Genomic DNA, 26,897 nt, shown 5'->3' with positions numbered 1-26,897 from the left:
CCAGGTGAAAATACAGAATGAGTGAAATAAGTCAGTCAGAAAAAGACACAAATATCATATGATTTCACTTACATGTGGAATGTAAGAAACAAAACAAATGAACAAAGAAGAAAGGAGACAAATAAAAAACAGACTCTTAAATACAGAGAACAAAATAGGGGTAGCCAAAGGGGAGGTAGGTGGGGGATGAGTGAAATAAAGGAGATTAAGAGTACACTTATCTTGATGAGCAATGAGTAAGGTATAGGGTTATTGAATCACTACATTGTACATCTGAAACTAATATAACACTGTATGTTAATTAGCTTGAATAAAAATAAATAAAGCTTGAGAACACACACATACACACACACACATACACACACACACACATACACATACACAAAGAATCCAAGTGAGAAACATAGAGGATGCTGTAAAAACTGACAGGTCATTGCTTTTGGTTATCACTGGCAAATGTTATTGTGGATACACAGCTGGAGCTTCAGGGCGTGCCTTCCAGGAACTTACATCCTTTTAGGGACTCCCATGGAGTTGTGTTTATAATTACAGTTAGGATTTCCAAATTTTAAAGTGGGGAAATTTTCTCCCATTCTTACATAAAATAGCATAAAATAGCGATGCCGTACTCAATGGATCAAAGGCAGAGTGGTTGAGTTAGAAAATGTTTCTTAATTTTAATGTTATGTGGCATGTTTAGACCAACATTTCTCTTTAGTTAGGTCTTAAATTGTAGTGGGTTTTTGGTTTTTTTTTTTTGAGTATCAGGAAAGTCCCCATAAATTTGTAGGTAGTTCTTTCTGAGAATAGCATGGATCCAATTTCCTGCCAATCCACCAGAGAATTTGATGTTTTAAAATGATAGTATCTTGTGAAGTTCTGTACTGCTGCACATTATTTTGTTCTTGAAGTGATACTTAAAAGAAAATGACAAATAGCATATTTTATGTTTACAGTATTGAAAACATATTCTCTTAGAGCGAATTGTTACTATTTTATAAAAAAATGAGCACCCTTGGCACATATAGATGTGTTGTGAACACTAAATATAAAATTTAATACACTATTAGAGCATGTGTCCTGTTTTGTTAACCAACTGAAATTTATTTATTGTTATTAATATGATCCCTTCCACCAGGCTCATTGTATACAGCCCTGTAGAAGAAAAATAGTAAGAGAAATAGTTCTAGCTCTAAAGATATTCTAGTTCTCTTAGGAAGATTATCTAAAAGCAACAAGATGAAAACCATTAAATAAATTGTATGATACGGACTGTAATACATGTCATTTTAGAGACAAGAGAACTTTCTGTAGATCGGAAGAGTTAGATAAGATTTTAAGGGAAATTTGAACTTGATCTTTAGACTACAAAAAGTCATTTTTGATTATCTGTTTTAGTCTTTGACATAGTATCTCTTTCTATCTCTGCAAGTAAAGACATAAAGAAGACAGAAAACTAGACACCTCAGGGACATTTTATATGACCCTCCTTTAGAAATTTGACAATGTAGTTTACATATGGCTCAATAGGCCTTGTCCTACAAATTATACGTTCAAAGAAACATTTTTTAGGAATATGGCCTGTAATATAAAGAGGATTCTGATGTATGAATAATATGCTCCATATTATTGAAATTAGTGACTTTGATCTGTCATACATGGCCCCTGCATGACATTTCTTGGTGTGAGTTCTGTGCTTGGCAAGGAACAGTCATGGTCAGTGGTACCAAGCCCTTTCTGTGGCTGCTGAAGGGGTCAGATCATATTCTAGTCAGGGGCAGGAGGCTCTGAGAATGAGCTTCCCATAGTCTAAATTTTTTTTTTTATTTACTTATTTATTTGACAGAGAGAGAAGGAGAGGGAGGGAGAGAGAGAGAGAGAGAGAGAGCATGCGCAGCAAGAGGACCACCAAAGGGAGAGGGAGAAGCAGATTCGCCTCTGAGCAGGGAGTCCGATGTGGACCTCAGTTCAGGACCCTGGGGTCATGCCCTGAGCTGAAGGCAGGTGCTTAACTGACTGAGCCACCCAGGCACTCTGAGCCTCTCACATTCTGTGCGAGTTCCTGTTTCTGTGGTTTTATAGCATTTGGTTACCATGTTCTTTCAAACAATTCTATGCATGTATTAAGTTAAAAAAAAAAAAGGCACTTAAAAATAAAATGCCAGGAGTGATTTCATTAACCAAACGGATTAAAAAATACAGTGCTACATACTGGGGGAAAATCAAACTAATAAATCATACTATGAACTAATAAATAACGCATACTGTTGACCTTAGAAATGGAAAAGTATATTCTGAAAGTATATCCTGAAAGTGTTACTTTTACATTTTTTTCTAAAGCTCTGTTAAATTGCTACCTTAGTTCAAAGTGGGGAAGAGAAGCCAAAAGCTGCTACCGGGAGTTAAGTTGACAAGTATGTTCTTTCAAGATTACTTTGTGTTAGGGCGTAAAATTCCTTTTCGATGTAAACAGGGGTTTTAAGAATCTGGAAAGGAATGTTAAACAGCAGGTGAGGGTTGGAACCTTGAGGCCAAAGAAGACATTAAGTAAACTTAACCTATCCATTTCACCCTGGAATATGAATAAATCTAGAGCCCGGAAAAGAATACCTAAGGCTCTTCTGGTCACAGTGAATTAGTGTCTGAGTTAACTGAAGCTGTACTATTTGCATAAAGAACTTCTGGGATTTTTAAGAAAACAGAAATAGAAAACCAACTCCAGTAGGCTCTATCTTTGAAACTTTTAAGGGACTACAAACATCATAGTCCACCAATCATAGTAAAAAGTACACTTAGAAATGTTTACGTAAAAGGCCTACTTTTACATAAAAGTCAAGGTAGAGCAGATTTCTTAGGACAGCCACACTACAGATTTCTCTGTAATTCGACTAGCCATAGAATAGGCAGACACATCCAGGCTTTTTTTTAATGGTTACTTAACCTTTAGCTAAGAAATGTATTCAGAAATGTCTTGGAAATATTTAACCTCAGGAAATTCCTGAACCTACAGAAATGAAAATCAAAATTTCTGTAGCACAAGTGGAAAACATTTTGGGGTTGCTTATTCTGATGAACTAATGTGTATTATGGCATCATAAATATTCACCTCATTTTGAGTGTCTTTCTCCTAACTTGCAGCAAGTATTTCTCACCAGGCAGGTGAGAGCTATTTCTAGAAGATAACAGGATCACTCAGGGTCACTGGCTTCAAAATAGGGCCCAAGTTCAGCTCTGGAAGAACTGTCATAATTTCACTGTTAAGGAAAGGTTTTATTCCAGGTTAATGAGGTCTCTTGTTGATAGTCTTCCTGACACTAAAACAATTGAATCTTCTGTAACTCCCTATGGACTCTGACAGAAGGAACAGGTATAATGGCAGTGTCAGTAATAACAGTAATAGAATAATAAACCAGCATCAGATTAAGAGCTGCCTTTATATTGAAAATGTATTATTTGCTGGTGAAAATGCTGTCAGGAGGCTCAATAATCTCAAGATTACAAAGCTAGGGAATAGCAGAGCTGGCTTTAACACAGGTCCGGATGGTTCCACAGCCAGTATTTTTACTTCTGGTAGTTAAGCTGCTGCCACTCTCTAGATTTCCCACACTGACAATTGCCCAAGCTGCTGGGTACCGATGGGGAAATATATCCCCAGCTTTGTAAGAAGTGACCATATGCCTAAGTGCATCTATGGCTTAAAACTAAGAGTGTCTCCAGTGTAGACAATGTGTATAAGAGCAACCAGGAGCCTTGCATTTTCCATTTGACCCTCCGATGTCCCGACATCAAGTACAGTACCTAACACGGGGTGTGTGCTTACTTGAAGGAATGAAGTAAGCTGGGGGGACTTTATTTTCCGTACATTCATGGTCTGCAAAAGATAGAAGTACTCAGATGCTGTAGACCACTTATATAGAATTAATTCAGTGAGGATCTAATGTATTCTATTTTGAAAAGCATAATTCTAGTAAGTTTCTGGCCTCTTTTTCATAATGAATGTAGAAAATGTAGTTTTTTTTCTTAAAAAATTATAACGAACGCTAATTCATTCATTATCATTCATATAAAATTCATATATTCATATCAATGTTCATATCAAAATCCCTAAATATTTGCTAAGCATCTATGCTGGATGTTATGCCAAGTAGAAGTGTGCAGTGCTGAGTTGTAGAGTATAGGTAGGAGGATAATTTTGCTTCTAAATTGAGTCTGTAAGGATAAAGAAAAGTTATCTATGTTTAATGGAAAAAACTTTTATTTTATTATTTTTTTTTAATTTTTATTTATTTATGATAGTCACAGAGAGAGAGAGAGGCAGAGACACAGGCAGAGGGAGAAGCAGGCTCCATGCACCGGGAGCCTGATATGGGATTCGATCCCGGGTCTCCAGGATCGCGCCCTGGGCCAAAGGCAGGCGCCAAACCGCTGCACCACCCAGGGATCCCTGGAAAAAACTTTTAAAAGTAAGAAAATTGAAGTAACATTTTAGCCAACTATCCTCTACTTTTTTGTGTTTTATTCATTTTTTAGTGTTCAGTGATATGTTAATTGAAAGGATAGTAAAGAAAATCTAAACAGGACAAGTATGGAAGTGAATCTGCACACCACAACACTCCAAAAATTCTGTGTAAATAAATATCTTGATCACAATCTTGAATAACTTAGATGGTGTTGATTGATATGATTTTGAACAGGACTAGCTTATTTCTCTGTGAAAATCTGGAGTCTTCACATATGGAGATTTCTTCCTATAGATGAAAGAGAACTCTTATTTAGTTAAACACAGTTGACAGAGGGCTTAATAAATGATTTACACACAGGGTGATCAGATGTGTACCAAGTATACTCTTCGTGAATTGAAACAATTCCTCCTCCAAACATAAAAAAAAGGCATCTTATCAGCACACTTGCATTTCATCATCAAAATGTGATTGTCAAAGTAGAAATAAACTTGATTCCATTTTAAAGTCTCGCTGGGCAACTGATAAAAGACAAAACTTTATTATTATTATTTTGCATTTTTCCTACAACCAAGATCCTTTGAGCCAACTTTTAAAATGAAAGTTAAACCCTGTACTGCCTGTAGGAAAGCTTTGCAATGTCTGGGACCCTGTACATTTTCTACCATCTGTCTCTGGAGGCAGTGGGACAGGGATGTTTATTAACCAGCTCACTTTGAGAAATTTGCAACGTTAAAAATGTTGGCTGCATTGAACATAATGCTGAATCTGTGTAGAGTTTTTCCAACGTTTAAACCTAGGCCAAGCCAAATCTTATATGTGTTCTGAGAAGTAACGACAATGCACAACGGATAGAACATGGACTCTGGAATTTTATAAAGCAGAGGTCAAATCTGGCATTAGTAGTTTTTTTGTTCTAAGATGCTGAGCAAGCAGTGTGGTTCCTCTGACTCGGTATTTTCACTCACTCATAAAAGCAACTTTATATGATTGCAGGAAGAGTGAACTGAGATCATTTCTATGTCAAGTGCTAAAAATGGTAGCTATTCAACTTTATCACAATTGCTCTACATTGTCATGGGTTCTTGGGTTGAAATAGCCCAACAGAGTACGATCCAGTCAATCAGCGAATGCATACAGCATGCCTGCTGGGTGCCAAGCATTCTGATGGCCCTGAGAACACAGTGGTGAAGAGGCCCAGCTTTTGTCCTCTAGGGGCTTCCAGTCTGTTTGCAGAGATAATGAAACGCCATACCTTTTGGCCAACCCAGGATGCGTGCTGCCATGGCAGGAGGGAGAGACACAGAGATGTCTGTTTTTATTTTTGTTTTTGCTTTTAAATTCTCTCTTTTTTATACAAACAATAGAACACATTTGCTTTCGTGCCCCACCCCATGTATGTGAACGTTTGTTTTTCTTTTCTTTTTTTTTTTTTTTTTACATATTTGTTTTTCTGTTGGCACAGTGGTTTCGGGTAAGCTTACTCTTTGTATTATAACAGCAGATTCTCAAGCTAACCTAGAGATAGGATGGTAACACTGGATGACTCCATGAAGTTGAATTCAAGCCATACTTCTTAGTCAGCAATAGACTTGGCTGGGATTGTCAGGCCAGAATATCCTCTCCTAAAACGAGTGATGTATGAACATATTTACTTTAGTTCTGAGAAATCAGGGAGTATAGTATCACTATTAAGAACTATCCATCTTTAATTGAGGTTTGCAGAGACTGTTAACTTTATTCCAAATTCAGGCAGGAAGAGTTATAAGGGGTTGTGGCGGCTCACTGTCTGGGTGGGAACCTGGAGCCTTTCAGAAATACACTTCCTTTCACTCAAAGCAGAGATAATTCAGAGCATGCAAATGATTCTTAGACTTATTTTCTTATATTGTCCTAGTAGACTGACCCATTTAAATAGTGCATTGCTTCTAATAGGTAGACTTCCTTACCAAATGCTCATAACTTTCCTCAAAGGTTGGAAGTTTTTATAAACTCAGTGGTAAAAGCTATCGAACTTAGAGTCTCTTTTCCTGTAACTATTCTTAGCAACATTGGTATAGCTATAAACTTGGCACAGCTATGACAATAATGATAAAAATGAAAACTAATTATTTTAACCTTAACTATTTGCATTTCCAAGAAGAATGCCAGAGCTTTTGAAGAAAGCATTATTTAAAAATTTCTATATAGATGCATGGACACAGACACACACAGTCTATATTTCTCTAAACCATTCTAATATTTGTATATGTATAACCAAATTCACTTTTTTTTTTTACCACTATATATACATCTGTTTTACTTAGGGAGAAGAATCATTTAATTATCAGTCTATAGTTAACAACTACTAAGTTTATAAGAAAATACTTCTTTCAGATGAAAACAACTATGGAGGATCTGTCTTTGTTTTGTGTGGAAGGAGTGAAAATTAGAAAAAAACGTAACTTAAAATTTTCTTGTTCCTCCACACAAGCCCCATTGTTTCAGTTTCCCCCAGTGTGGAGCTTCCATAACCAATCTGCCAGAAGAGAGTTCTCCCAACATTAAGCTCTTAAAAGACTCCTTGGCTGTAAAATTACAGAAGTGTAATTAAGCAACTTGTTTATATGTATTGGGTCTATTCAATTTGTACACACATGTAGAAGTAAATAAGTGGTGTTTTTATTTGACTATCAGTGGAAAAGGTAAAGAAACTTCCCTTCGATTTTTCCGAATGCTTTTTAGGTTATCTTCTTGCTATGGTCTGAGTGTTTGCGTCCCTCCAAAATTCATGTGTTGAAATCCTAATACTGAAAGTGATAATATTAGGAGGTGAGGCCTATGGGAGATGGTACCTTTGGGAGATGACTGGGTTTAAACCCATGAGTGGGTTTAATGCTTTTATAAAAGACACCCAAAAGAGCTCCCTTGCTTTTTCCACCAGGCAAAGATACAAATAGAAGTCCACAACCCAAAAGAAGGCCCTCACCTGGTCATGCTGGCACCCTTGGACTTGCAGCCTTCAGAACTATGAGAAACAAATATTTGTTGTTCATAAGCCATTCAGTTTATAGTATTTTGTCATAGCAGCCCAAATGAACTAAAATGCTCACTTGTTTTTAAGTCTGATGAATTCTTAAATAAGATTTTGAGAAGATTAGCAGATAAAACTATTCTTAGAGAATGATTTAGTATGGCACCAAAAGAAATCTTCTATCATGGGCTTAGTGTATCTGTTCTTTCAACAAACATTTATTGACTATCTTCTATTATAAAGCATTCTGTGAGGTACTGGGAATCTAGAAATGAAAGATAGACTTTTTGGCATTAAAGAGCTTACCGTGTGATGGGAAAAGCAATTGAATGAACAGACTTTGTGAGAGCACAAACATGCTCTGGCATGTATACACTGCATGCACATGGGAGGGGGAGACATTTAATGGAGCCCTCACTGTGAAGAGTGATCAAAGGCAACTTCTAGAAGAAGGTCGCATCTGGGTTGATGGCTAAGTGAATTCTTGGGGAGGTTCACAACCAGAGAGGAAGAGAAAAGTCTGCCTGGGAGCCCACATGCGGTTCAGCACAGCTGGAGAATTAGATGGTAGAAGCTCAGTAGGTAGAGTGAAGGCCGTGGTGTTGGAGCGCTGAGCCATGATCAAAGTGGGAACAATTTATTGAGGGTCTAGCACTGTATGTTTTGGATATTACCCCTAATCTTTCCACTGAAAGCATTCTGACTCTTTTTATTCTCTCCGCGACTAAAAAGAGACTTGGGGGAGTCTAAGGAACTTGGCCGAAAGGCCATATGCCTGAGTGATACACACACACGCACACACATACACAGATTCAGACCCCATCTTGTCTCCAAAGCCATTACTCTTTCTACTGATTTGGGGCCTTGGCTTCCCAGGAGTATTGAATGGCATGTTTACATTCTGAAAGCCTTGAGGAGACAATCATTTTCTGTCTTTTAGAAAGATCATAGCCAATAAGATTCAAAACCCCGTTCTACTTTGGAATTTTCTTAGTCTTGGTTTCTTCATCTGTAAAATAGAGATAATTATTTGACAGGAGTATTGTGAGGACAGCACAGAGCTACATGTGTGGTCTATAGTAGGTATGAGATCAAAGCCATTTCTTTCTTCAGATAATACAGTCAAAAGCAAGGCTAACTATTGAAGGTTTTTCCGCCTCATTGTCCTGAATTAAATGCAATAGGGTCATGATTGTGGGAAACAAAAGCCAGTCTGATTCTATCCCCTCACTATTGATATGCCTCAGTGTAGATGCCCAACTTGGGAACTTTAGGAAGAGATCAAGTTTCCTAAGAGAAGAAGGTATTTGGAAGCTCAATATAAAAATATAAGGCTGCTTCTTCCTCAGTGAAGAACTCCTGCTATATAGCTCACTACACCATCTTGCTCCCAAGATTTCAGGCAACAGTCTTTCTTGAAACTTCCTGCTCCCACCCATATTTTATTGCTGCTCTACAACAATGCTTCCTCATTTGGAGAGAAAAATCTGCCTCCATGAAACATTCATCTATATGCCCTAATTTTGCTCCTGAAACAAGAAAGAATTCTAATTTCCTCTCCATCATCTTTTTATATCTTCAGTTACTTAAATATCTCACTCTTTCTGTATGTCTTCTGTCCTTATAATGAAAAGTAAACAAGTTCTTCAAACATTCCTTAGGTGACATTCTTCCCAGACATTTCTCCACTTTAATCATGTCTCCTTGCAACATAATATCCTAAGCTAATCAGAGGTGTACACTTAATCTACTAACAACCTAAAGGAGTTGATTGTGCATTTATTAACTATGCCGACTATTGAAACAGCTTTTCAGTAGTTTCCATTGCACTGCTATAGACACTAACTTTGTAGTTATCTAAAGGTTCTCTTTTCTTTCATATGAACTGCTCTATGGCTATGTTTTTATAATTCTTTATGTAATTTTAAAAATAACATAGTAGGGTATTTTACAATTAGTTTTACTAGGTTAGTTTCAGCTTCTTGAAAAAACTTGAAAGCTTATTGTTGTGAATTATTTTATCTCACCTGCCATTGAAGCTTTTCTCCTCTGCAAAAGCGGCCAACATTTGTCTCTATCCCCTCCTTGGCTGGGGTATATATGCTGCATGATTGTACGTGGTGGTCAGCCCTGAGGCTGGTGCTCAGCCAAGTGAGATTAAATTCTCTCCATTTTCTAAGGCAAAACTCTGTGTGGCAGTTTGCTTGATTTGTGTTATCTCTGGGCTTCAAAAGGCATTCTGGAGGAGTAAAGAGAACTGTTTTCCAGGAGATTTGTGATTTTTAAAAATATGGAAGCTGCCCTCTCATGACTTAGCTTTATTATTTTGGTATGTTTAACTAACTAACTTAGCTTTATTATTTTGGTATGTTAACTAACTAGCAGTGACCATAAGATGAGTTACATTTAGCTTCTAACTTGCTGTATCGCTATGAGTATGAGACAAGGCTAAATAGTTTGTTCTGAAATTTATTGTCAAAATGTATTCAGGATTTCAGGTGTTTATCTCAATTAATATTGAGAGTATGTAAAATCAGGCTACACATGTTATAAGAATAATTTTTTCGCTTGAAATTTCTGGCTTTTAGATTTCCAGACCTGGCAGGAAATCTTTTTGGCTTCTCTGCTTCTGATCCTAGCTGTTTTCACAAAATGCAAACACATGCAAAAACATTGTAATAAACCTCAATGTTCAGTCATGTTCAGTAAGACTTCAAAAGATGTTTGCTTTGAACTTGGTTCTAAAGATGGGCATACCTTCATGAGAATGGAAGATATCTTCTTACTCTCTCTATGATGTGGTTTGGCCCTTTTCAGGGCCCCAAAGTAAGCTTTGTTCTGTAAGGCACATTAAATTTACTTTTTTGGACTAAGAATTAACATAGAAATTTCTTCTTATAGAACATCTTGGGGCTCTACTTCCCAAAGGGGTAAGGGTTTTAGACCACAAAGAAAAAACAGTGCTGTATCAAAGAGACTTAGAGCATCATCATGAGCTCCGCATTCTATGCCCTGCCTTAGATTTAATCAAGCATTCGAATTGTGGTTCACAAGGTTGTTGGGTGTTGGGAGATGCACATAAACTCTGGTATCACTTCATAGTTCACAGAAATGTGAGACTAGGCTGAAGAGATGTGGTATACCTGTAGTTAGCAGAGTCTGATTGTAAGGATACCTTCTGTAAACAGATCCTTCCTCATCTTTATTCACTTTATTTCCTAAGTTTTACCCAGATTCCCTGGTAATCAAAATGCAAAGCACTCTGCCTGTCCCGGAGAGAGCTGTGCCTCTGATCTTTCCTCAGATAGACCATTGTAGCTGGTGAGACCGTTTTTTTTTGGGTAGGGCAATTTTATTGGATCTCACTCATTTATTGCTATTCTTATATTCTATCTTTATTTTTGTTCATCTGTGTTTTAGGGTCATTGTCCAATTCAAAACAATCAGAACCCATTTTTAAAATGTCTTGCTCTAGTTCATATTTGAACCAGATTTTTTGTGGATCTTAAATAGATCTAAAATCTATTCCTCCCTGTATCTTGCTACTAGAAGGCCCATGATTCTGTCATTTCTGAAACAACTGACAACTTTTACATAGTCTTTATCTGCTTATATTTCTAACCACATTTTCTAATTATCTTTTGATTATTTGGCACCTTAATTTAAAAATTTGTGCCTTTTGTAATAATCCTCATTCATTCAATAAATACTTTGGGGTGACTCTAGATGCCAAGCCCTGCATTCAGTGCTATAGACAGTAAAGAGATAGAAATGTCTACTGTCAGAGAGCTCCAACAGTATCCTTAGTCCAGCCCCAGGCTGTGCCCCTCTATATGGGATGAGGAGTCCCTTGGTCAAGGGGACATATCTATCTGGAGCCTGACCAGGTGCTAGGAACAGGATCTTGGAATCTTCTGCCCAAATGATTTGAAACCTCCTTCCTGCACGGCCTCTTTCTTTTGTCTATCTCTCCTCAAGAGCTCAGTTCCAGGCCTGAGGTGTGGGCAAGCAACAGCTATTTGGGAGGGTATAAATGAGCTTGGAGATGCAGGCAGGGATATCCACACATGCTCACAAAGCTTCTGGTGATATGAGGTAGGGGAAGAGACAAGCAAGAATATGGCACTGGGGTCAGCACTGCCTTCTTACTGTCTCTTTCCTGCCATGTTATAGTGCAAAACTTGAAGGAATATAAGAATTCTGAATTTGAAGCCAAATTTGAATTGCATGCCAAGTCTGTTTGAAAGTCAAATATATTTTATACAATAGCTTGTTGACAGTGTGGACCTCTGCTTGACCTCTTGCCTTAGGCCCCACAAATGTTAAAGAAGTGTCTATGGAGCTGACAATGTAGTAGACAAGCCAAGGCATTCAGTGTAGCAAGCTCTCTAATTTTAGGGAGTCATGGGAACACATGGGGAGGGAAACACAAATGTGTGGGTCAGGGAAGTCCTCTTGGAATGACAGGAACTGCACTTAGCCTTGCCAGGAGTAGAATCTTGTTAGGTAACATCAGGAAGAGGGCATGGAATGCACAAAGGAATGGCTGGAGGATGGATGGAGGGACAGAAGAAGGGATAGAAAGACAAAGAGATAGAGGTGCTGACTATACAGGGACCTGGGGGTTATTCAGTATAACTGGGCTATTGGGGATAGTCTTAAGTTGAAGGAAAGATGGTCAGGAACAAAGTTCTGTTAAGGATGCTGTCTTACTGCCTTTTCTCAACAATTTCTCTTGACTTGTGTCATTTACTTCCTTCTAGTTCTGATGACCAGATTTTAAAAAGACTTTTGCCATCAGTCAAGTTTAAGTTACTGAAGTTAAGTTTGCATGTAAAGTCATTCAATAATTACCTGTCATTGAAAGTGAAAGATCTTTGTAATGAAAGTGACATCAAAATAAGACAAGATAAATGAAAAAAGTAGTATCTAATTTCCCTGCAATCAGGTCTCCTTTTCAGCTTTTTTTTTTTTTTTAAGATTTTATTTATTTATTCATGAGAGACACAGAGACTAAGAGAGAGGTAGAGGGAGAAGCAGGCTCCATGCAGGGAGCCCAGCATGGGACTCGATCCTGGGTCCCCAGGATCACGCCCTGGACTGAAGGGAGTGCTAAACCGCTGAGCTGCCCTCCAGCTATCTTCCTAAAGAAATAAGCCTATTTCTAATTTTCCTACCTTACATAGTATCGGGTTGGTTTTCTCTGTCTTTCATTCACAGAAAATCTCCTAATACTAGTACTAATACTTATTATCCTGATTAATAATGATTCCAACCAGGTTTTCATTCTTATCTTCTATGCTTTATAGACATTATTTCATTTAATCCTCACAATAACCCATGAGGAGCACATGGCATTATCACCATGTATTGAAGAAGAAATTGAGACCCAAGGAAGTTATAGAAGTTGCCCAATGTACATAAGCCCAATGGGGTATGAGCCCATGGTTGCTTGACTCCAAAGCTTGTACTTTTGCCTCTAGGATATCATTTTTGTCACCTTCTGATGGTACATCAAATCAAGGCTAAGTCCAGTGATCAACTCATATTAAACAGAAGAAATCCTGTACATAAACACAGGTGGTGAGATCAGACATAGTAGTGGGAATTGTCTTTTCAAATTATCCTAGAGACTATAGGCAAAACTTCAGAGTTAGTAATTGTGATACTTTGAATAAACATCCCCTCTATCTTCCCCTCTAAGTCACTTTTCTTATTTATTTGGAGGTCACTTCTTTTTCTTAGAAAATTGATTATGCCCCAACATATTTCCTCCAAAGCAAGTCACAACTCTCCTAGTGACACTGTTTATGACATCAGCTGCCAAGATTGTGACAGGCTAGATAATGTTATTTCATACATTTTATTTATTTGGTTTGAAACTTAATTCTACAGATAGCATTCTCCTTGGAGCACTTAAGGAATCAATTAAAACGTTAAAAAAAATCAAGCCCCTTTAAACAAATGTTTTAAGGATTAAAAATACATTTTTAATGAAGTTCTTCTGCACTGTACTGCCTACATTTATTTACATTTACAAGTCCATGAAAAAAATTTTTCCTAGTAAGTTTAAATGATTATAGTCCTTTGATGTCCATTAAATAATGCAAGGGTGTCTGAAATATAAAACTGGTCTTTTTTGTTGTTGAATTAAGAAATCAGAGATATATGTTGAAAGAAACACAAAATTATATGTGTCCATGATTTGTTAGAGAAGTGTGTTTCATTCAATGTAGAGAAATGCCTAGTATTGTTACTTATCTAAAAAATCAATCTTTTTTTTTAATTAAGGAAACATGGACTGAGAACAGGAGAGACATAAAAGTCTGGGTATTTCATGAGCACTGGGTATCACTTTTCCTTCATGCTCCCATTTGAGTCACAGTTCAGGAAGTTGGTCACCTTAGCCATTTAGTCATTTCGCAAAGACACAAGTTAATTTAATTTTAAAAGAATACATTGTATGTTTGGTTTAAATTATGAGGCTGACATTCATATTTCACTGACCTTGGAGAATTTATGCAGGTACTTTTACAGATTCCAAAGTGACATCTATTGATTTTTTTAAAAGCTTAATGGAAGACAATTTAAAGGCGTAATTATTTCAAATGGTAAAAATCAAAATTGCCCACTGATTTTTATGAGGTCAGTGTTATAATTAGATTATCTTAAGATTGAATCAGAACAATAAGAATGTTCTTTAACTACTTTTCTAGATATATAACCAATAATTACTTTGTTACATACACCCAAAATCTGGATCAATGAGAGATTAGATATGTGACCATGGAGATGTATTCAACAATAAATACAGTATATAACATTTCATTCTAGTTTTTTAAGAGTTTCTTTTGTACCTTACAATTATGCCTATAACTTTATAGTTAAACATTAAAAATGGTCATCTCTTTAATTTTAAATATCTTTTTGTTATAAAGTAAAAAACAAATATACAAAATCACCCAAATCAAATGTATGGCTTAATGACTTATTATAATGACAACACTACCCATGTCAAGAAACAGAATTTTGCTAGACAACTGAAAAGTCCCTCTACTGTGCCCTATCCAGGTCACAACCTCTGCCTCTCCCCATGAATAACAGCTATTCTTTTATAATCATTAGCTCCTTACATTTTAAAAGTAGCTTTGTCACTCAAATATACATCAACTGACGTTATCAACTTTGCCAACTTTTAAAAATCAGGTATGTCTTTAAGTCTTTTTTAATCTTTAAGGTTCCTCCATTGTTTTTTTAGCATTTTCTTACACTTTATCTGTTAACCCTGACCATTTGATCTGTGGTTTTCTGCAGTCTGAATTTTACTAACTTCATATTCCATATTCAACATGTTCTTCAGTCCTCTGTATTTTCCTGCAAATTACCCAGAAACTGGATAAAGCTCCTCTTTGGCACAACTAGAGAAACATATCTGGTTGTTTCTCATGTTATTATCTTAGCAGCCATTGAAGTTTCATGCCAAAATCTGTTGATTCAGTGGTAGTTGCAAAGTGGTGATATTTTAAATCAATGATTTATTTTGTGTTTATTTGTTAGAATACTTTTGTTAATAGACTCTTTCCCTCATTTACCATTTGATTAGCCAGTAATACAGTTCCCCATAAGAAAGGTGGAATACATACTTGATTTCTCTTCTTTACTAGTTTTCTAAAATAATGAATATGTTCCCTTCAGAAGATAACCAATTCTTTCTTTAAATGCATTGGACTTGTTTTAACCCATGGAAATTACTGTCATTGCTAAAAGCTCAGACTGTTCCATTTCTAGCTCTTGAGAGTTTCTTCGAGTTTATTTTCGGGTCATTTTGTAATGCCCCTGGTAGTCTCTGGTAGTTTCCTTGGTATACAATAAATTTACTAGAGTTTATCATGTAGTAGTTTGTCTGGCTAATTATTGTCAGACCTGAAATTCAATACGTAATATTTTATTATTTCAGGAAAGTTTTCTGGAATTAAAATTCTTTGTATCTACCCTGTTCCCTTGCTTTTGTTTTCTTCTTTAGGATCTTCTATTATTCATATACAGTTGACCCTTGGAGAGCATGGGTTTGAGCTGTATAGAGCCACTTATATAGGGATTTTTTCCCATAAATACTGTCCAGTGCTGTAAGTGTATTTTCCCTTCCTCACCATTTCTTAATAACATTTTCTTTTCTCTAGCTTATTTTATTGTAAGAATACAGCACATAATACATATCACATATAAAATATGTGTTAATCGAATGTTTATATTATTGGCAAGGCTCCTGATCAGCAGTAGACTATTAGTAGTTAACTTATGGGTGTGTCAAAAGTTATTCGTGGATTTTCAACTGGCACAGGAGGAAGAGATTAGAACCCTTAACCCCTGCATCATTCAAGAGTCAACTTTATTTCACCTTTTACCTATCTTCAGTATTTATCATTTTCCCTAAAATACTGTCTTAAAAATCTATTTCTTAATTTATTTTTTATTAACCCATCCCTCCTTTTTTTAAACCTTCTGGTTCTCCTAAGGCATTATCTGTTGTATTTGTTTCATTTTTTTGTCCTTTTCATTTTAGTCTTTAATTCTCAAAAAAATTTTTTTAAACTTGTTTTCCTTCAATTCTGTATCTCATTATATTTTTAAAAGGTAAGTTTTGAATATTTCCATTTTTCAGTGTGAAAATAATTGTCCATAGCACTCAATTACCAAAAAATAATAAATATATACTTACTAGTACATATTTTACATATTTCAAGGTAAAAATTCTATTCAATAACTCCTTACAAATCCTAATTGATCAGAGAGTTATTTAGTGGGTATTTTGAACACACATTCAGTAATAATTGAATTATTGTTTTTTAAAGTGACTTATTTCTTTTATTTCATTATTTATAAATTTGCATTTTATAGGTTCTGTGTAGATCCAGAGACACAGAAGATCTACAGATTGTTTGTTTGTTTGTTTGTTTTTTTATTGATCAATTCCTTAAACAGTTTGCCAGGCCCTATACCAGGACATAAGAAACAAAACTTAATAAAAATAATGTTTGCCCTCCAAGAACTTAAATGGGAAAAATTTAGTAATCAGTGATTATAAAAGAACGTGATGTGTTTTCATAAAGATGTCATAGTGTCAAAGGAGCACATAGAAATTTGAGCAATGGGGCCAGGGCAAGAAGCAGGAAAACCAATAGATGGGGGATCAATGGAGATGAAATCATTTGCAAAATAATAACAATGCATTTTATAGTGGAAATTTCCCATACTCTTGCACATTCACTGTGTCAAATGAAACACAACCCTGTGGTTCTGTTGTCTACGCTTTACATATGAAGAAACTCTGGTTCAGAAGAAAAGTTAAGGGGCACCTGGGTGACTCAGTCAGTTGAGCATCTGCTGTCAGCTCAGGGAGTGATCCCAGGATCCTGTGATCAAGCCCTGCATTGGGCTTCCTGCTCAATGAGGAGCCTGCTTCTCTCTCCCCTAACCTCTCCCACCCCCACACATGCGCGCGCTCTCTCTCTCTCTCTCTCTCATTCTCGCTTGCTCTAACTCAAATAGATCAATAAAATATTTAATAAATAAATAAATAAATAAATAAATAAATAAATAAATGCTTAAAAAATAAAGAAAAGTTGACTCTCCAAGATCTTATGGCTGATAGTTTGCTGTGTTGGCAATTAAACCATTTTATTTTTATTTTTAAAAACATTTTATTTAATTATTTGAGAAAGTGAGAGCATGCACAATTGGGTGGAGAGGAGCAGAGGAAGAGTGAGAGGGACCAACAGACTTCCCACTGAGAAAGGAGCCTGACATGACATGGGCTTCAATACCAGGATTGAAGCCACAGCCAGCGCTTAACTGACTGAGCCACCCTGGCACCCCTAAACTGTTTCAGAAAGAATGAATTAATACTACTTTCTGCATATGATAATAGTGAAACAAAATTAATCATATATAAATTAATCAATGTATCAGAGAAGACACACATGACTAGTATGATAATACTTCAAGGTCAAATGAATATTTCTAAAATCAATTGATCAACAATATATATCTCTGTCTATCCTTATAAGTCAATGCAATTAAATATCATTAACACTAGCCATCCATTCGTATAGCCCCATGCTCTCATCCTGTTCCTTCTCTTGTCCAATATCCACTGATAAAAGTTGCCACCGTCTCAAACAGGGAGCTTCTCATTACTGGCTTTGCATCCCTGCCTTTTGTTTTTTTGTTTGTTTGTTTGTTTGTTTTGGCTTACATGAGGTTAAAGGAAAGAGAAGAATAAAGTGTGTTTTTCCCCCCTTTTTTGCAACTGCATAGTTACTTTTCAGATAATAAGAAGGAACACTAAAATGCCTTAAATTATTTAAAATTTAACATTATTAATGATAATCATTATCCCATAATTGCTCCTGCCTTTTTTTATTCTTTTAAGGTAAATCTCTAAGTCAAAGGCAATACCATAAAGGAATTATTTAGTTTAACATGAGAAAAATTGGAAAAAAAAATGTAAATTGTTTTTGTTTTAGTTTAACGATCAGATACATGCTTAGGGATAGAGTATAATTTGTCCCTTCTAAGGGGACAAATTTGGTTTCTGATCATGCCTTAGATTGCTGATTTCTAGTATAGACATAATGTGAGCATCAATGGAACTTTTTTTTTAAATTTATTTATTTATTTATTTATGATAGTCACAGAGAGAGAGAGAGGCAGAGACACAGGCAGAGGGAGAAGCAGGCTCCATGCACCGGGGGCCTGACGTGGGATTCGATCCCAGGTCTCCAGGATCGCGCCCTGGGCCAAAGGCAGGCGCCAAACCGCTGCACCACCCAGGGATCCCAGCATCAATGGAACTTAAAGACAGGGTGAATCATAATGCCTTATCTTAAAATGTCACTGTCTTTTAGCTCTTAACAATGCTAAAGTAGTCCGGTATCTCTTCTAATGGATAAAGGTGTTGTTTTCAGAGAAAGATGTGTCTGCACTAGTGCAATATTTATTCATAAGATTGTGGGCAAATTTTCAGAAAAAAAATTAATTAATTAATTGATTAATTAATTTTTATTTAGTTTAAAATGAAAAGACATTAGAACCAATTAGAAACAGCACTTGTAAGTCTGAAGACAAGTTTAACTATTTAAATATATATTTAAATATCTTAAATATATATTTAAATATATTTATATTTAATTACAAATATATAATATTTATATAAATATATAAGTATAGAAAATATATTCAAATACATAACTACATAAATAATTATATAATATATAAATATGTAAAATATTAAATATATATTAAACTATTTAAATATATTTCTAAAGACAAATTAAAACTGTTAACTTATACTACATCAATGATTTGAAAGACTTTTAAAAAAAATTAAAAAAAATAAAATAAAATAAAAAAAAATGAAAGACTTTTGAGCTTTCCAAAAATTTCTGAGTTGCAAGCTACTGCACCCACCTTTTTACTAATTGGAAATAGATCACTGCCTATTTTCTTGGACATCAGTGGTAATTGCTGCCTGTAGAATTTGTTGGAGTTTGGAAAGCTGAACTTCAATTTCTATAACATCTGCAAATTCAGTAATCCTGTGTAATAATGCAATCAGAAAATACAACTTATGACCATCATATTAGCAGCTATATTACAGGAAATTATAGTATAAAATTAGGAAGTCATGCATGATGTTAATACATTTATATCTAAAAATACAGTATACATTTTTGTGCATAGTCTAATTAGTGCTCTCATTTTAATACTCGTTCATATATTTGCTATATTGTATCTGGGCCCTTGCACAAAATCTCCCCTCTTGTAAGAGTTCTTCTCTATTTTTTTAAAAGATTTTTATTTATTCATGGGAGACACACAGAAAGACAGAGACATAGGCAGAGGGAGATGCAGGCCTCCCTCCCAGAAAGACTGATCTGGGACTCCATCCCAGGACCCTGGGATCATGACCTGAGCCAAAGGCATATGGTCAACCACTGAGCCACCCAGGCATCCCAAGAGTTCTCTTTATTCAGCTCCTTCTCTGGCTAATCAACTAAGTCTTTAAGACTAAAATTAAAAATAATTTCCTCAAGTTTTAATTCCTCTACTTTGTCTTTTTGATCACATGTATACAGTGGCTATGAAAACTTCTAGCACATGAGAGTTCTCAATACAAGCTTATTAAATAAATGAAAGGCTTTTCTTTCTTTCTTTTCCTTTCCCCTGTTTTTTCCCCATAGCACCTTGGGCTTACCCATGTCAAGTAGCATTTGTCTATATTTGAATTACTTGTTTGTCTGCTTCAGGTAAACTTTTTATGTAGGGATGAGTTTGTGTTCACGTCCTTGTCCCCACACCTAGTGCAGTGTGTGTCATGCAGTAAGTGCTTAATAAATGCTTGTAAAATAAATAATGGGTGAAGTTTGATGAGTCCCTTGGGTTTAGATATGCCTTGACCATTCCCATCAAGCTCCCTTTCTTTTTCTTAAGAGGGTGCTGTCTCTGTTAGGATTATTGTTTAATTTCATTTGAAAAGGTAGGAAGGAAAGCATTCTTGTGGAAATAGGGTTCTTATGAAACTTTCTTTAAAATAAATTCATACTAGAAGCCTCAGACATAAAATGTTTGTGAAAAACATATATTCTATGTGAAAGTACAAGTCTACATGCATTTTAACTAAGGATTTGTTAGAGGTGAATAGAAAATATTGATTTAAATAAGAGAAGTGTGGGATAATGAAAAATGATGTTGGATTCAGTTGAGTGTGGGCTTAGTCCTAGCTCTATCTCTAATATATTCCATCTCACTGAGAATATTTTCTTAACTGGAAAATAACTAAGGGAGTGAGAAGAGCCTTCATCTCTAACAGCCATACTCCCATGACAAATGGTAAGCTATAACCATATCAGTCTTTATTTTCTCTTTCTCTGAGTTTACAATATATTTTATAATTCACATTTAAAACATTTCTATGTCAACTATGATTATATTAAGATTCAAGGTAAGTAAAACCACATTTCAGGAAATGCCTCCCCTTCCTTCTTTCCTTCCTTCCTTCCTTCCTTCCTTCCTTCCTTCCTTCCTTCCTCCCTCCCTCCCTCCCTCCCTTTCTGTCTTTCTTTCTTTTCTCTCTTTCTTCTACCTTTCAGGTATGGTTTCCATGTATTCTATCCTTTACCTCCTTGATGTGCCCCTATCTTTGTGCCCTGTATCCCCTTTCTTTTCTCTGTCTTTCAAGGGTTATTGCATTTGGATAATTTGGATTTACTTCTGGGTGATTATCAAAATATTATTGTTGTTGAATGACTTGATACTTAAAAATGCCAGTTCTTTAAAATTTAAAATAGGATGACTTCTGTTGACAATGGTGTGCCTTTTATTTCATTATAGCGCCCCCAGTGGGGGAAGGAGGTAAGGTCGGCATCCGCATTTCAACAATCCTGTGTTGGAAATGGGGAATCTGAGACAGACGTATTGAATCCAGCCTCTTGATTAGAGCCATCTATTCCCACCCTAAGAATTAGAGACCCTGACATCTTGTTCTTTGTTTTGTGCACTTGGCCCTGTGCCAGATTTGTAATCCTCTCTGCAAAGTGTTTGTTTCCTCTGTATTTTCTTCCTACAGTCTTTTTATTTCATGCTCCTCATTCATCAGTGCCACCCCATGTCAGTGATTTATGAACGGCAGCTAAAGCTGAACTCGTCTGTGTGGCCTTCGAAACAAATGATGTTGTGTGGGTTTCTCCTTTTCTGTGGTACAGATATTGAAAAGTACCTGGCACTGTGGGAAGAAGCAAGGCTGTCAAGAAGCCCTATAGGTTATACAGTGCTTTGGTTATATCTAACCATCAAGAAAACCCTCAGTCATTACCAGGTCTTAGCATAAGACTGTAAGTGTCCAGACAAATTGGGAAAACTGTTGCACTCTAGCTCCAAGGGAACAAATAGCCTTCTTCAGTGAGTACTGAGGGGCTACTCTGCAGCACCTCATTTGTTAGTCCTCAGTTGTTCAGAGGCCAGCCAGGCAGGCCTCCAACACTGGTCCCTCCAGAAAGCAGATCCATACCAGTCGGCAGTTTGCCACCTTGTCTTCTTACCCCTAGAAACCCAGGTGAAGGGGGGTGAGGGGGGGAGGGACTATTAGTACACAGAAGATTGGTTCTGTCACAGGGAAGACCCAAACTGGAAGAGCCCATAGCATTCTTTCTAAACTAATTGTCCAAATAAAGGGAGATAGTATAGCAAGTTCAACTAGAAAAAGCAGTTTATCTAAAGAAATTTCCAGCCTTCTCCATATGCTTTGAGTTAAATTCCTCACAGTTTTGGGGTTGTATATGGATTTGATTTTTCCTAATAGTTTATATTTTAACTTAAGTAAATATAACTGTCCAGTCTCTTCGACTGCCTTATCCACTGAAAATCCCACAAGCTTGGAAGCATTTGGAAATATTTAAACTACAGCATACTAATTTTTCACCAGTGGAAACCATGATTTGGAAAAAATATTATATATCTGTGATTTCTAAGCTTTTAGGGAAACCAGCACTTTACTTCTAGCTTAATTTTTGGTTTGAAATGAGCATGTTTTTTTTTCTTCTTCTTTTTTTAAAAGAAGAATTGGAGACAAATGTAAACTTTATTCACACTTATTTAGTTATATTTTAAACACACAGGTTTTCCTAAAACATCATTTCATGGTATCTCGGAATTTACTTCTAAATGTCTCTGGCCACATAGTATAGAAATATAACTTATTCAAACTAATGAGTTGTTTGACAATTTTGACCACCAATGTTTAGATGAATACGGGATATATATTTAATTTGATGTTAAATTTCCATGATTTAAATCTCAGTGATTACTAGCACCCAGTCAAGGTCCAGTGAAAAGCACAAATAATAGAGAATGTACTAATAACATACAAGCAAGGTGAGAAAGCCTGCATATAAACATTGGGAAAAGGACAGATTAATGATCTATACTCTCCCCATAAAATATTTTGAAGTCTATATATTAGATCTTCATGCAGATTTACAGAATACAGAATGAGTGACTTTTTTCTTAATCTAGTTTTAAGAATGTATTTATAAAATTAGTAACAGAAAGTTTTGTGCGTCTCATTTAGCATTTTGTCCTAAGATTTAGCTAGCTATTCTAAGTGAGTATTTGTTTATGTGACTTAAAATCCACCCCCCAAAAATATTGTTGCCTTGACAAAATTATTTCCTTCAGAGGAGAAAGTTGCCAAACTGACTGTCCCATAAATATCAACTGAGATGGTTGGAGAACAGTAAGGATTTGGTGTTGTTCCCAGATTTCGCTACTTTCCATGATTCATCTTCCATCTTTCTCCTTTCCCTGACTTTTTCAACTTCTCTTTTTCTTTACCTCTAGGGAGAAGCCTCCAGTGGAAGACAGTCACTGAAAAACTACATGGAAGAAGTGAGTTTTAAGTTAGCCTTGTAATAACATGGTCTGAAATCAGTCTATCATATAGGACAAATATTCACTTGGCTTTTCTCCATCTGCTGTAAGGTTTCCAGTCTGTACCCATTCAGTGGTCATACCCTCAAAAACAAGATAATAAATAATATGTTATCAGAATGTTTCTTAGTCCTCGTTGATAGAAGGATACCTTATAACAATTCAGTCATCCTGAAAATGAAGGGAAAACTGCATAGACCTAGTAGGGCTATCATATATTTTCACTCAAAACATTTGTTGATATCCTAATAAATGAGAAACATGTGCACAAAATAATAAGACATGATCATTGCTCTTATGGAAAGAACAGTCTGTACCAAATTGGCTTTCATTCATGTGATAAATACTCATCAAGGATATTACTTGTGCAAGCCATTAAGCAAAGTGCTGTCTTGACAAATAAAATATATGGTAGATTTTTGTTGGAAAACCATTTAGACGTCTGGATTTATTTTGGAGATATCCAAGGGTGCTCTATGTCACAGGATGTGTCTTTGGACTGTCTGCAAATAGTATTTGGGAACTTTCAGATAAATCTGTGGATAGAATCCATAAGGCTTGACCTGAAGCCAAACCACAGTAGTCACTAAATTAGCTATCCAAATCTGTTGTAGGTGAAGGGAACTGGAAAATTGCTTGGTGATGATGTCATGGAAGTACCAAATATTTGGTTTGAATATTGCTCCTCAGAAAGATAGAATCTGGTTCTCTAAATATTTTATTCTTGTGTGTATGCACTCATTCAAAACCCAGTTTGAGTGGCCTACTGAATGCACCCATACTTAAACTTATACTTGGTTTCAAATACCACTTGGAGAGGAAAATCAGAGTGCCTAGTGCCCTTTTAAGTCTCTAACATCTCTGGTTTGCATGTTTGGACTTAGTTGAAGTTTTGCCAAAGGCACAGGGAAAAGAGGTAATGAAAGGAAATAACCAGGTTGATTGCCTGGGTTCAGGTTAGAAAAATCAAAATATATGGTATAAAAAAATTAGAGGCTTAGAGCACCAAAGTTAAATTTCAGTTTTATGAATTTGATCCAGAGATTGAGTAGAATACATTAAAGCAATTAATGTTGCCAAAGAGAGGCAGATACTGTTTTCAATGTGTGCATCAGTAACATTTCTTTTTAGGATTCTGTGGTTGCTGCAGCTCTTGACTCAGCAGTCCCCACTTGGTGGTGGGACTGGGTGGGAGTGGTGGCTCACCTCCACAAGAAGGGTGCCTGATGCCCTTTGTAATGCATCCTGTATAGGTCCAGCACTTCTGGAGGAAGGGGAGAATTGAAATGCTAGTACAAGAAATGGGCTGCGTATAAGATGATGGAACTTTTAAAATAAATGCTATTTCAATTTTGAAGTTCTTATCCAGGAAAAAGATTTTTATTTTCTCAGCATTATGAATGTACAGTCTAAACATACACGCTTCACACAATTGTGAATGCTTACCGAGGTAACTGAGTTGAGAATTTGTGCCTTTTCATCAGAAGTTCTGGTAGAGCATTCCTCCTCAGTGTGGTCCTCCAGCTAGCAACATGGCCAACACCCAGGGTCTTGGAAGAAATGCAAAATCACACCAGATCCAAAGAATCAAAATCTGTATTCTAACAAGATCCTGTTGTTCAATGCACCCTAAAGTTTGAGAAGGACAGCCCTAAAGTGTTCTTTCAGTGTTATTTCTAGAGAGGAACTACATACGTAATGGAAAACCCCCAATTTTTATAATACAGGTAAAGAGGGAAATTCTATTAATAAATTTCTGAGTTTTATTTATTCATTTACTCTCAGGAACAATAGTTGGTTGATTAGGGGTATAAAGTCTCTAGCTTATGAGATTCATCACTGACTGAGTTTAAAATCACAAGGATAAGGCAACCCTGGTGGCTCAGCAGTTTAGGGCCGCCTTCAGCACAGGGCCGGATTCTGGAGTCCCGGGATCAAGTCCCACGTCGGGCTCCCTGCATGGAGCCTGCTTCTCCCTCTGCCTGTGTCTCTGCCTCTCTCTCTCTGTGTCTCTCATGAATAAATAAATAAAATATTTTTAAAAAATCACAAGGACATGCAAACTGCCCATCAGCATTTTTTAGGAAGTTCAGTATCACGTATGCTTTTTATCTAATATCAGTTGATATTTAGATTTTAGCTCTTTTTTAAACCAACAAGTGATCATTCTTTACAATAAAACTATAAATAATATCTTAATTAGTGAACTATTAACTCATAACTTGTTGGTTTCTCTTTGCAGACATTAATCCATTTGGTCTTTAGGAAATAAATACTCAAATTCTTCTCCATTGAGAACATGTTGAGAATGTGAGCCATAAATGAGAGGCTTTTTTTCCCTCTCACTTGTGCTCTTATTTCATTTTTGCTCTCTTTCTGCATGTTAGTCAAATCAGCAAACAATAAGGAACAATATTTATAAATGTTAGAAGCATTGAAGTTAAAACTGGGCTAGCAAACATTTGCTTTTATTCAGTACACACTAAAACTCAAATAAACCATAGTGTTTACATTTTTAATATATTTAACATTTCTTGTTAAAGTTTGGGCAACTCTTTTCAGATCAAAGTCCTGATTTTTTTTAAATTTAGTCTTGTAATTAGACAGAATTATAACCACATGACATTAGACAATATTGTTTAGACCTAAGTCAAAACTAAAAAGACAGTAGGGTCTCCTCTACAAATAAAGCTAAAATTGAATTTCCATTCTATATTTTCTGGTTTTTAATGTATTACTTTTCCAGAAGATTTGTATTTTTGACCAAATACAAAATGGGATGTTTTATAATAGTCTATTTTACTAATCTTCAAAATCATTCTTATAATTTTTTTTTAAAGAAAATACATGTTCTTCACTTGTAAGACACTTGATAACTCAGGTAGGAATAGTAATTTCATATTGTATTGCAGAACTTTCAGTTTCGAAATAATACATTGATTAAAAATATATACGTAATTTAAAAACTCCTTATCAAAATCAAGTATTTCCAAAATTTGATCGTCACACCTTCTAGAGAGAAGCAAATCCACTTAAAATATCACATTTTCCATATGAATAACTGGCAAGCAGCACTCTAGCCTGGCTAAAAATCCCTTTAATTGTGAGGAATTTATTAATTGAAATATGTATTTATCAAAAAGTATCATCAACTTAAATGGTCGAGAAGCTATAAAAAAACTAAAGACTCAAGTTAATGATTTTTTGGAAACATTTTAAAGAGTGCTTTAGAGCAGTTCCCCACAACTTCAGGAAGTTAGCTGGTGAAGGCCGGAGGCAATATACACAGGAGTGTGAACTAACTCAAGGTGTCAAGTGGCGGCTTCACAATCCCTAAGGGTGTCAGGAAGAAAAGCATGTTCAGTGGGTAGGCCTTTTCTAAATCTGTTGAGGTTGGTTTTTGCCAAGTATACCATCTGAACTGGAAAAGGGATCGATTCTATGCAAGAAAGTATCTTAAAATCACTTCTCATGCCAGTTTTGTCTTCTTCCTCCTGTGTTACACTATTTGTGTGGTCACTACTGTCGTGAAGTTCCAACTGTACTTCTTTGGAAAGTGTATGACATCTTCCTATAATAAATAAGATATAATCAGCTTCTTATCATGCAATGGGCTTTACTTTTCAAAAATTGATATTATTTAATGATACGGTTTTATTCACTTTAGAAACAAAGAAACAAGGAATTTTTTCAAGGAAACCCTATTTTGTCTTTGACATTCATTAAAAACTGATACATGTTGTTTAAGAATGACAATTTTTTTAAAAAGTTATAGCTATGACTCTTATACAGATACAAAATGAACACATATGAAAGATTTATTTAACTCACTAGTTAATAAGGGACCCAGTAAAGTGTTACAGCCAGTTCAAGGGAGAATTTAAGCCCTCACATATACAGTCAAATTAAGGAATGCTGAAATTAAGTTTATAAAGAGA

The 26,897-nt window shown here is 35.8% G+C and overlaps 1 protein-coding gene across 4 annotated transcripts in view; it reads left to right on the top strand.

Moving 5' to 3' along the window:
- The window catches only part of C13H8orf34 (chromosome 13 C8orf34 homolog), a 395,548-nt gene that overhangs the window by 317,393 nt on the left and 51,258 nt on the right, over positions 1 to 26,897 (top strand). For all 4 annotated transcript variants that reach the window (XM_026012287.2, XM_072734592.1, XM_026012273.2 and 1 more), the window contains exon 11: positions 22,870 to 22,917. In XM_026012287.2, coding sequence (XP_025868072.1) covers positions 22,870 to 22,917 — 48 coding nt within the window. The remainder of the gene's footprint in view (positions 1 to 22,869; positions 22,918 to 26,897) is intronic.

Source organism: Vulpes vulpes, chromosome 13 (genome assembly GCF_048418805.1).
Source record: "Vulpes vulpes isolate BD-2025 chromosome 13, VulVul3, whole genome shotgun sequence".
NCBI lineage: Eukaryota > Metazoa > Chordata > Mammalia > Carnivora > Canidae > Vulpes > Vulpes vulpes.
This window is presented reverse-complemented; position numbering and strand designations above follow the sequence as displayed.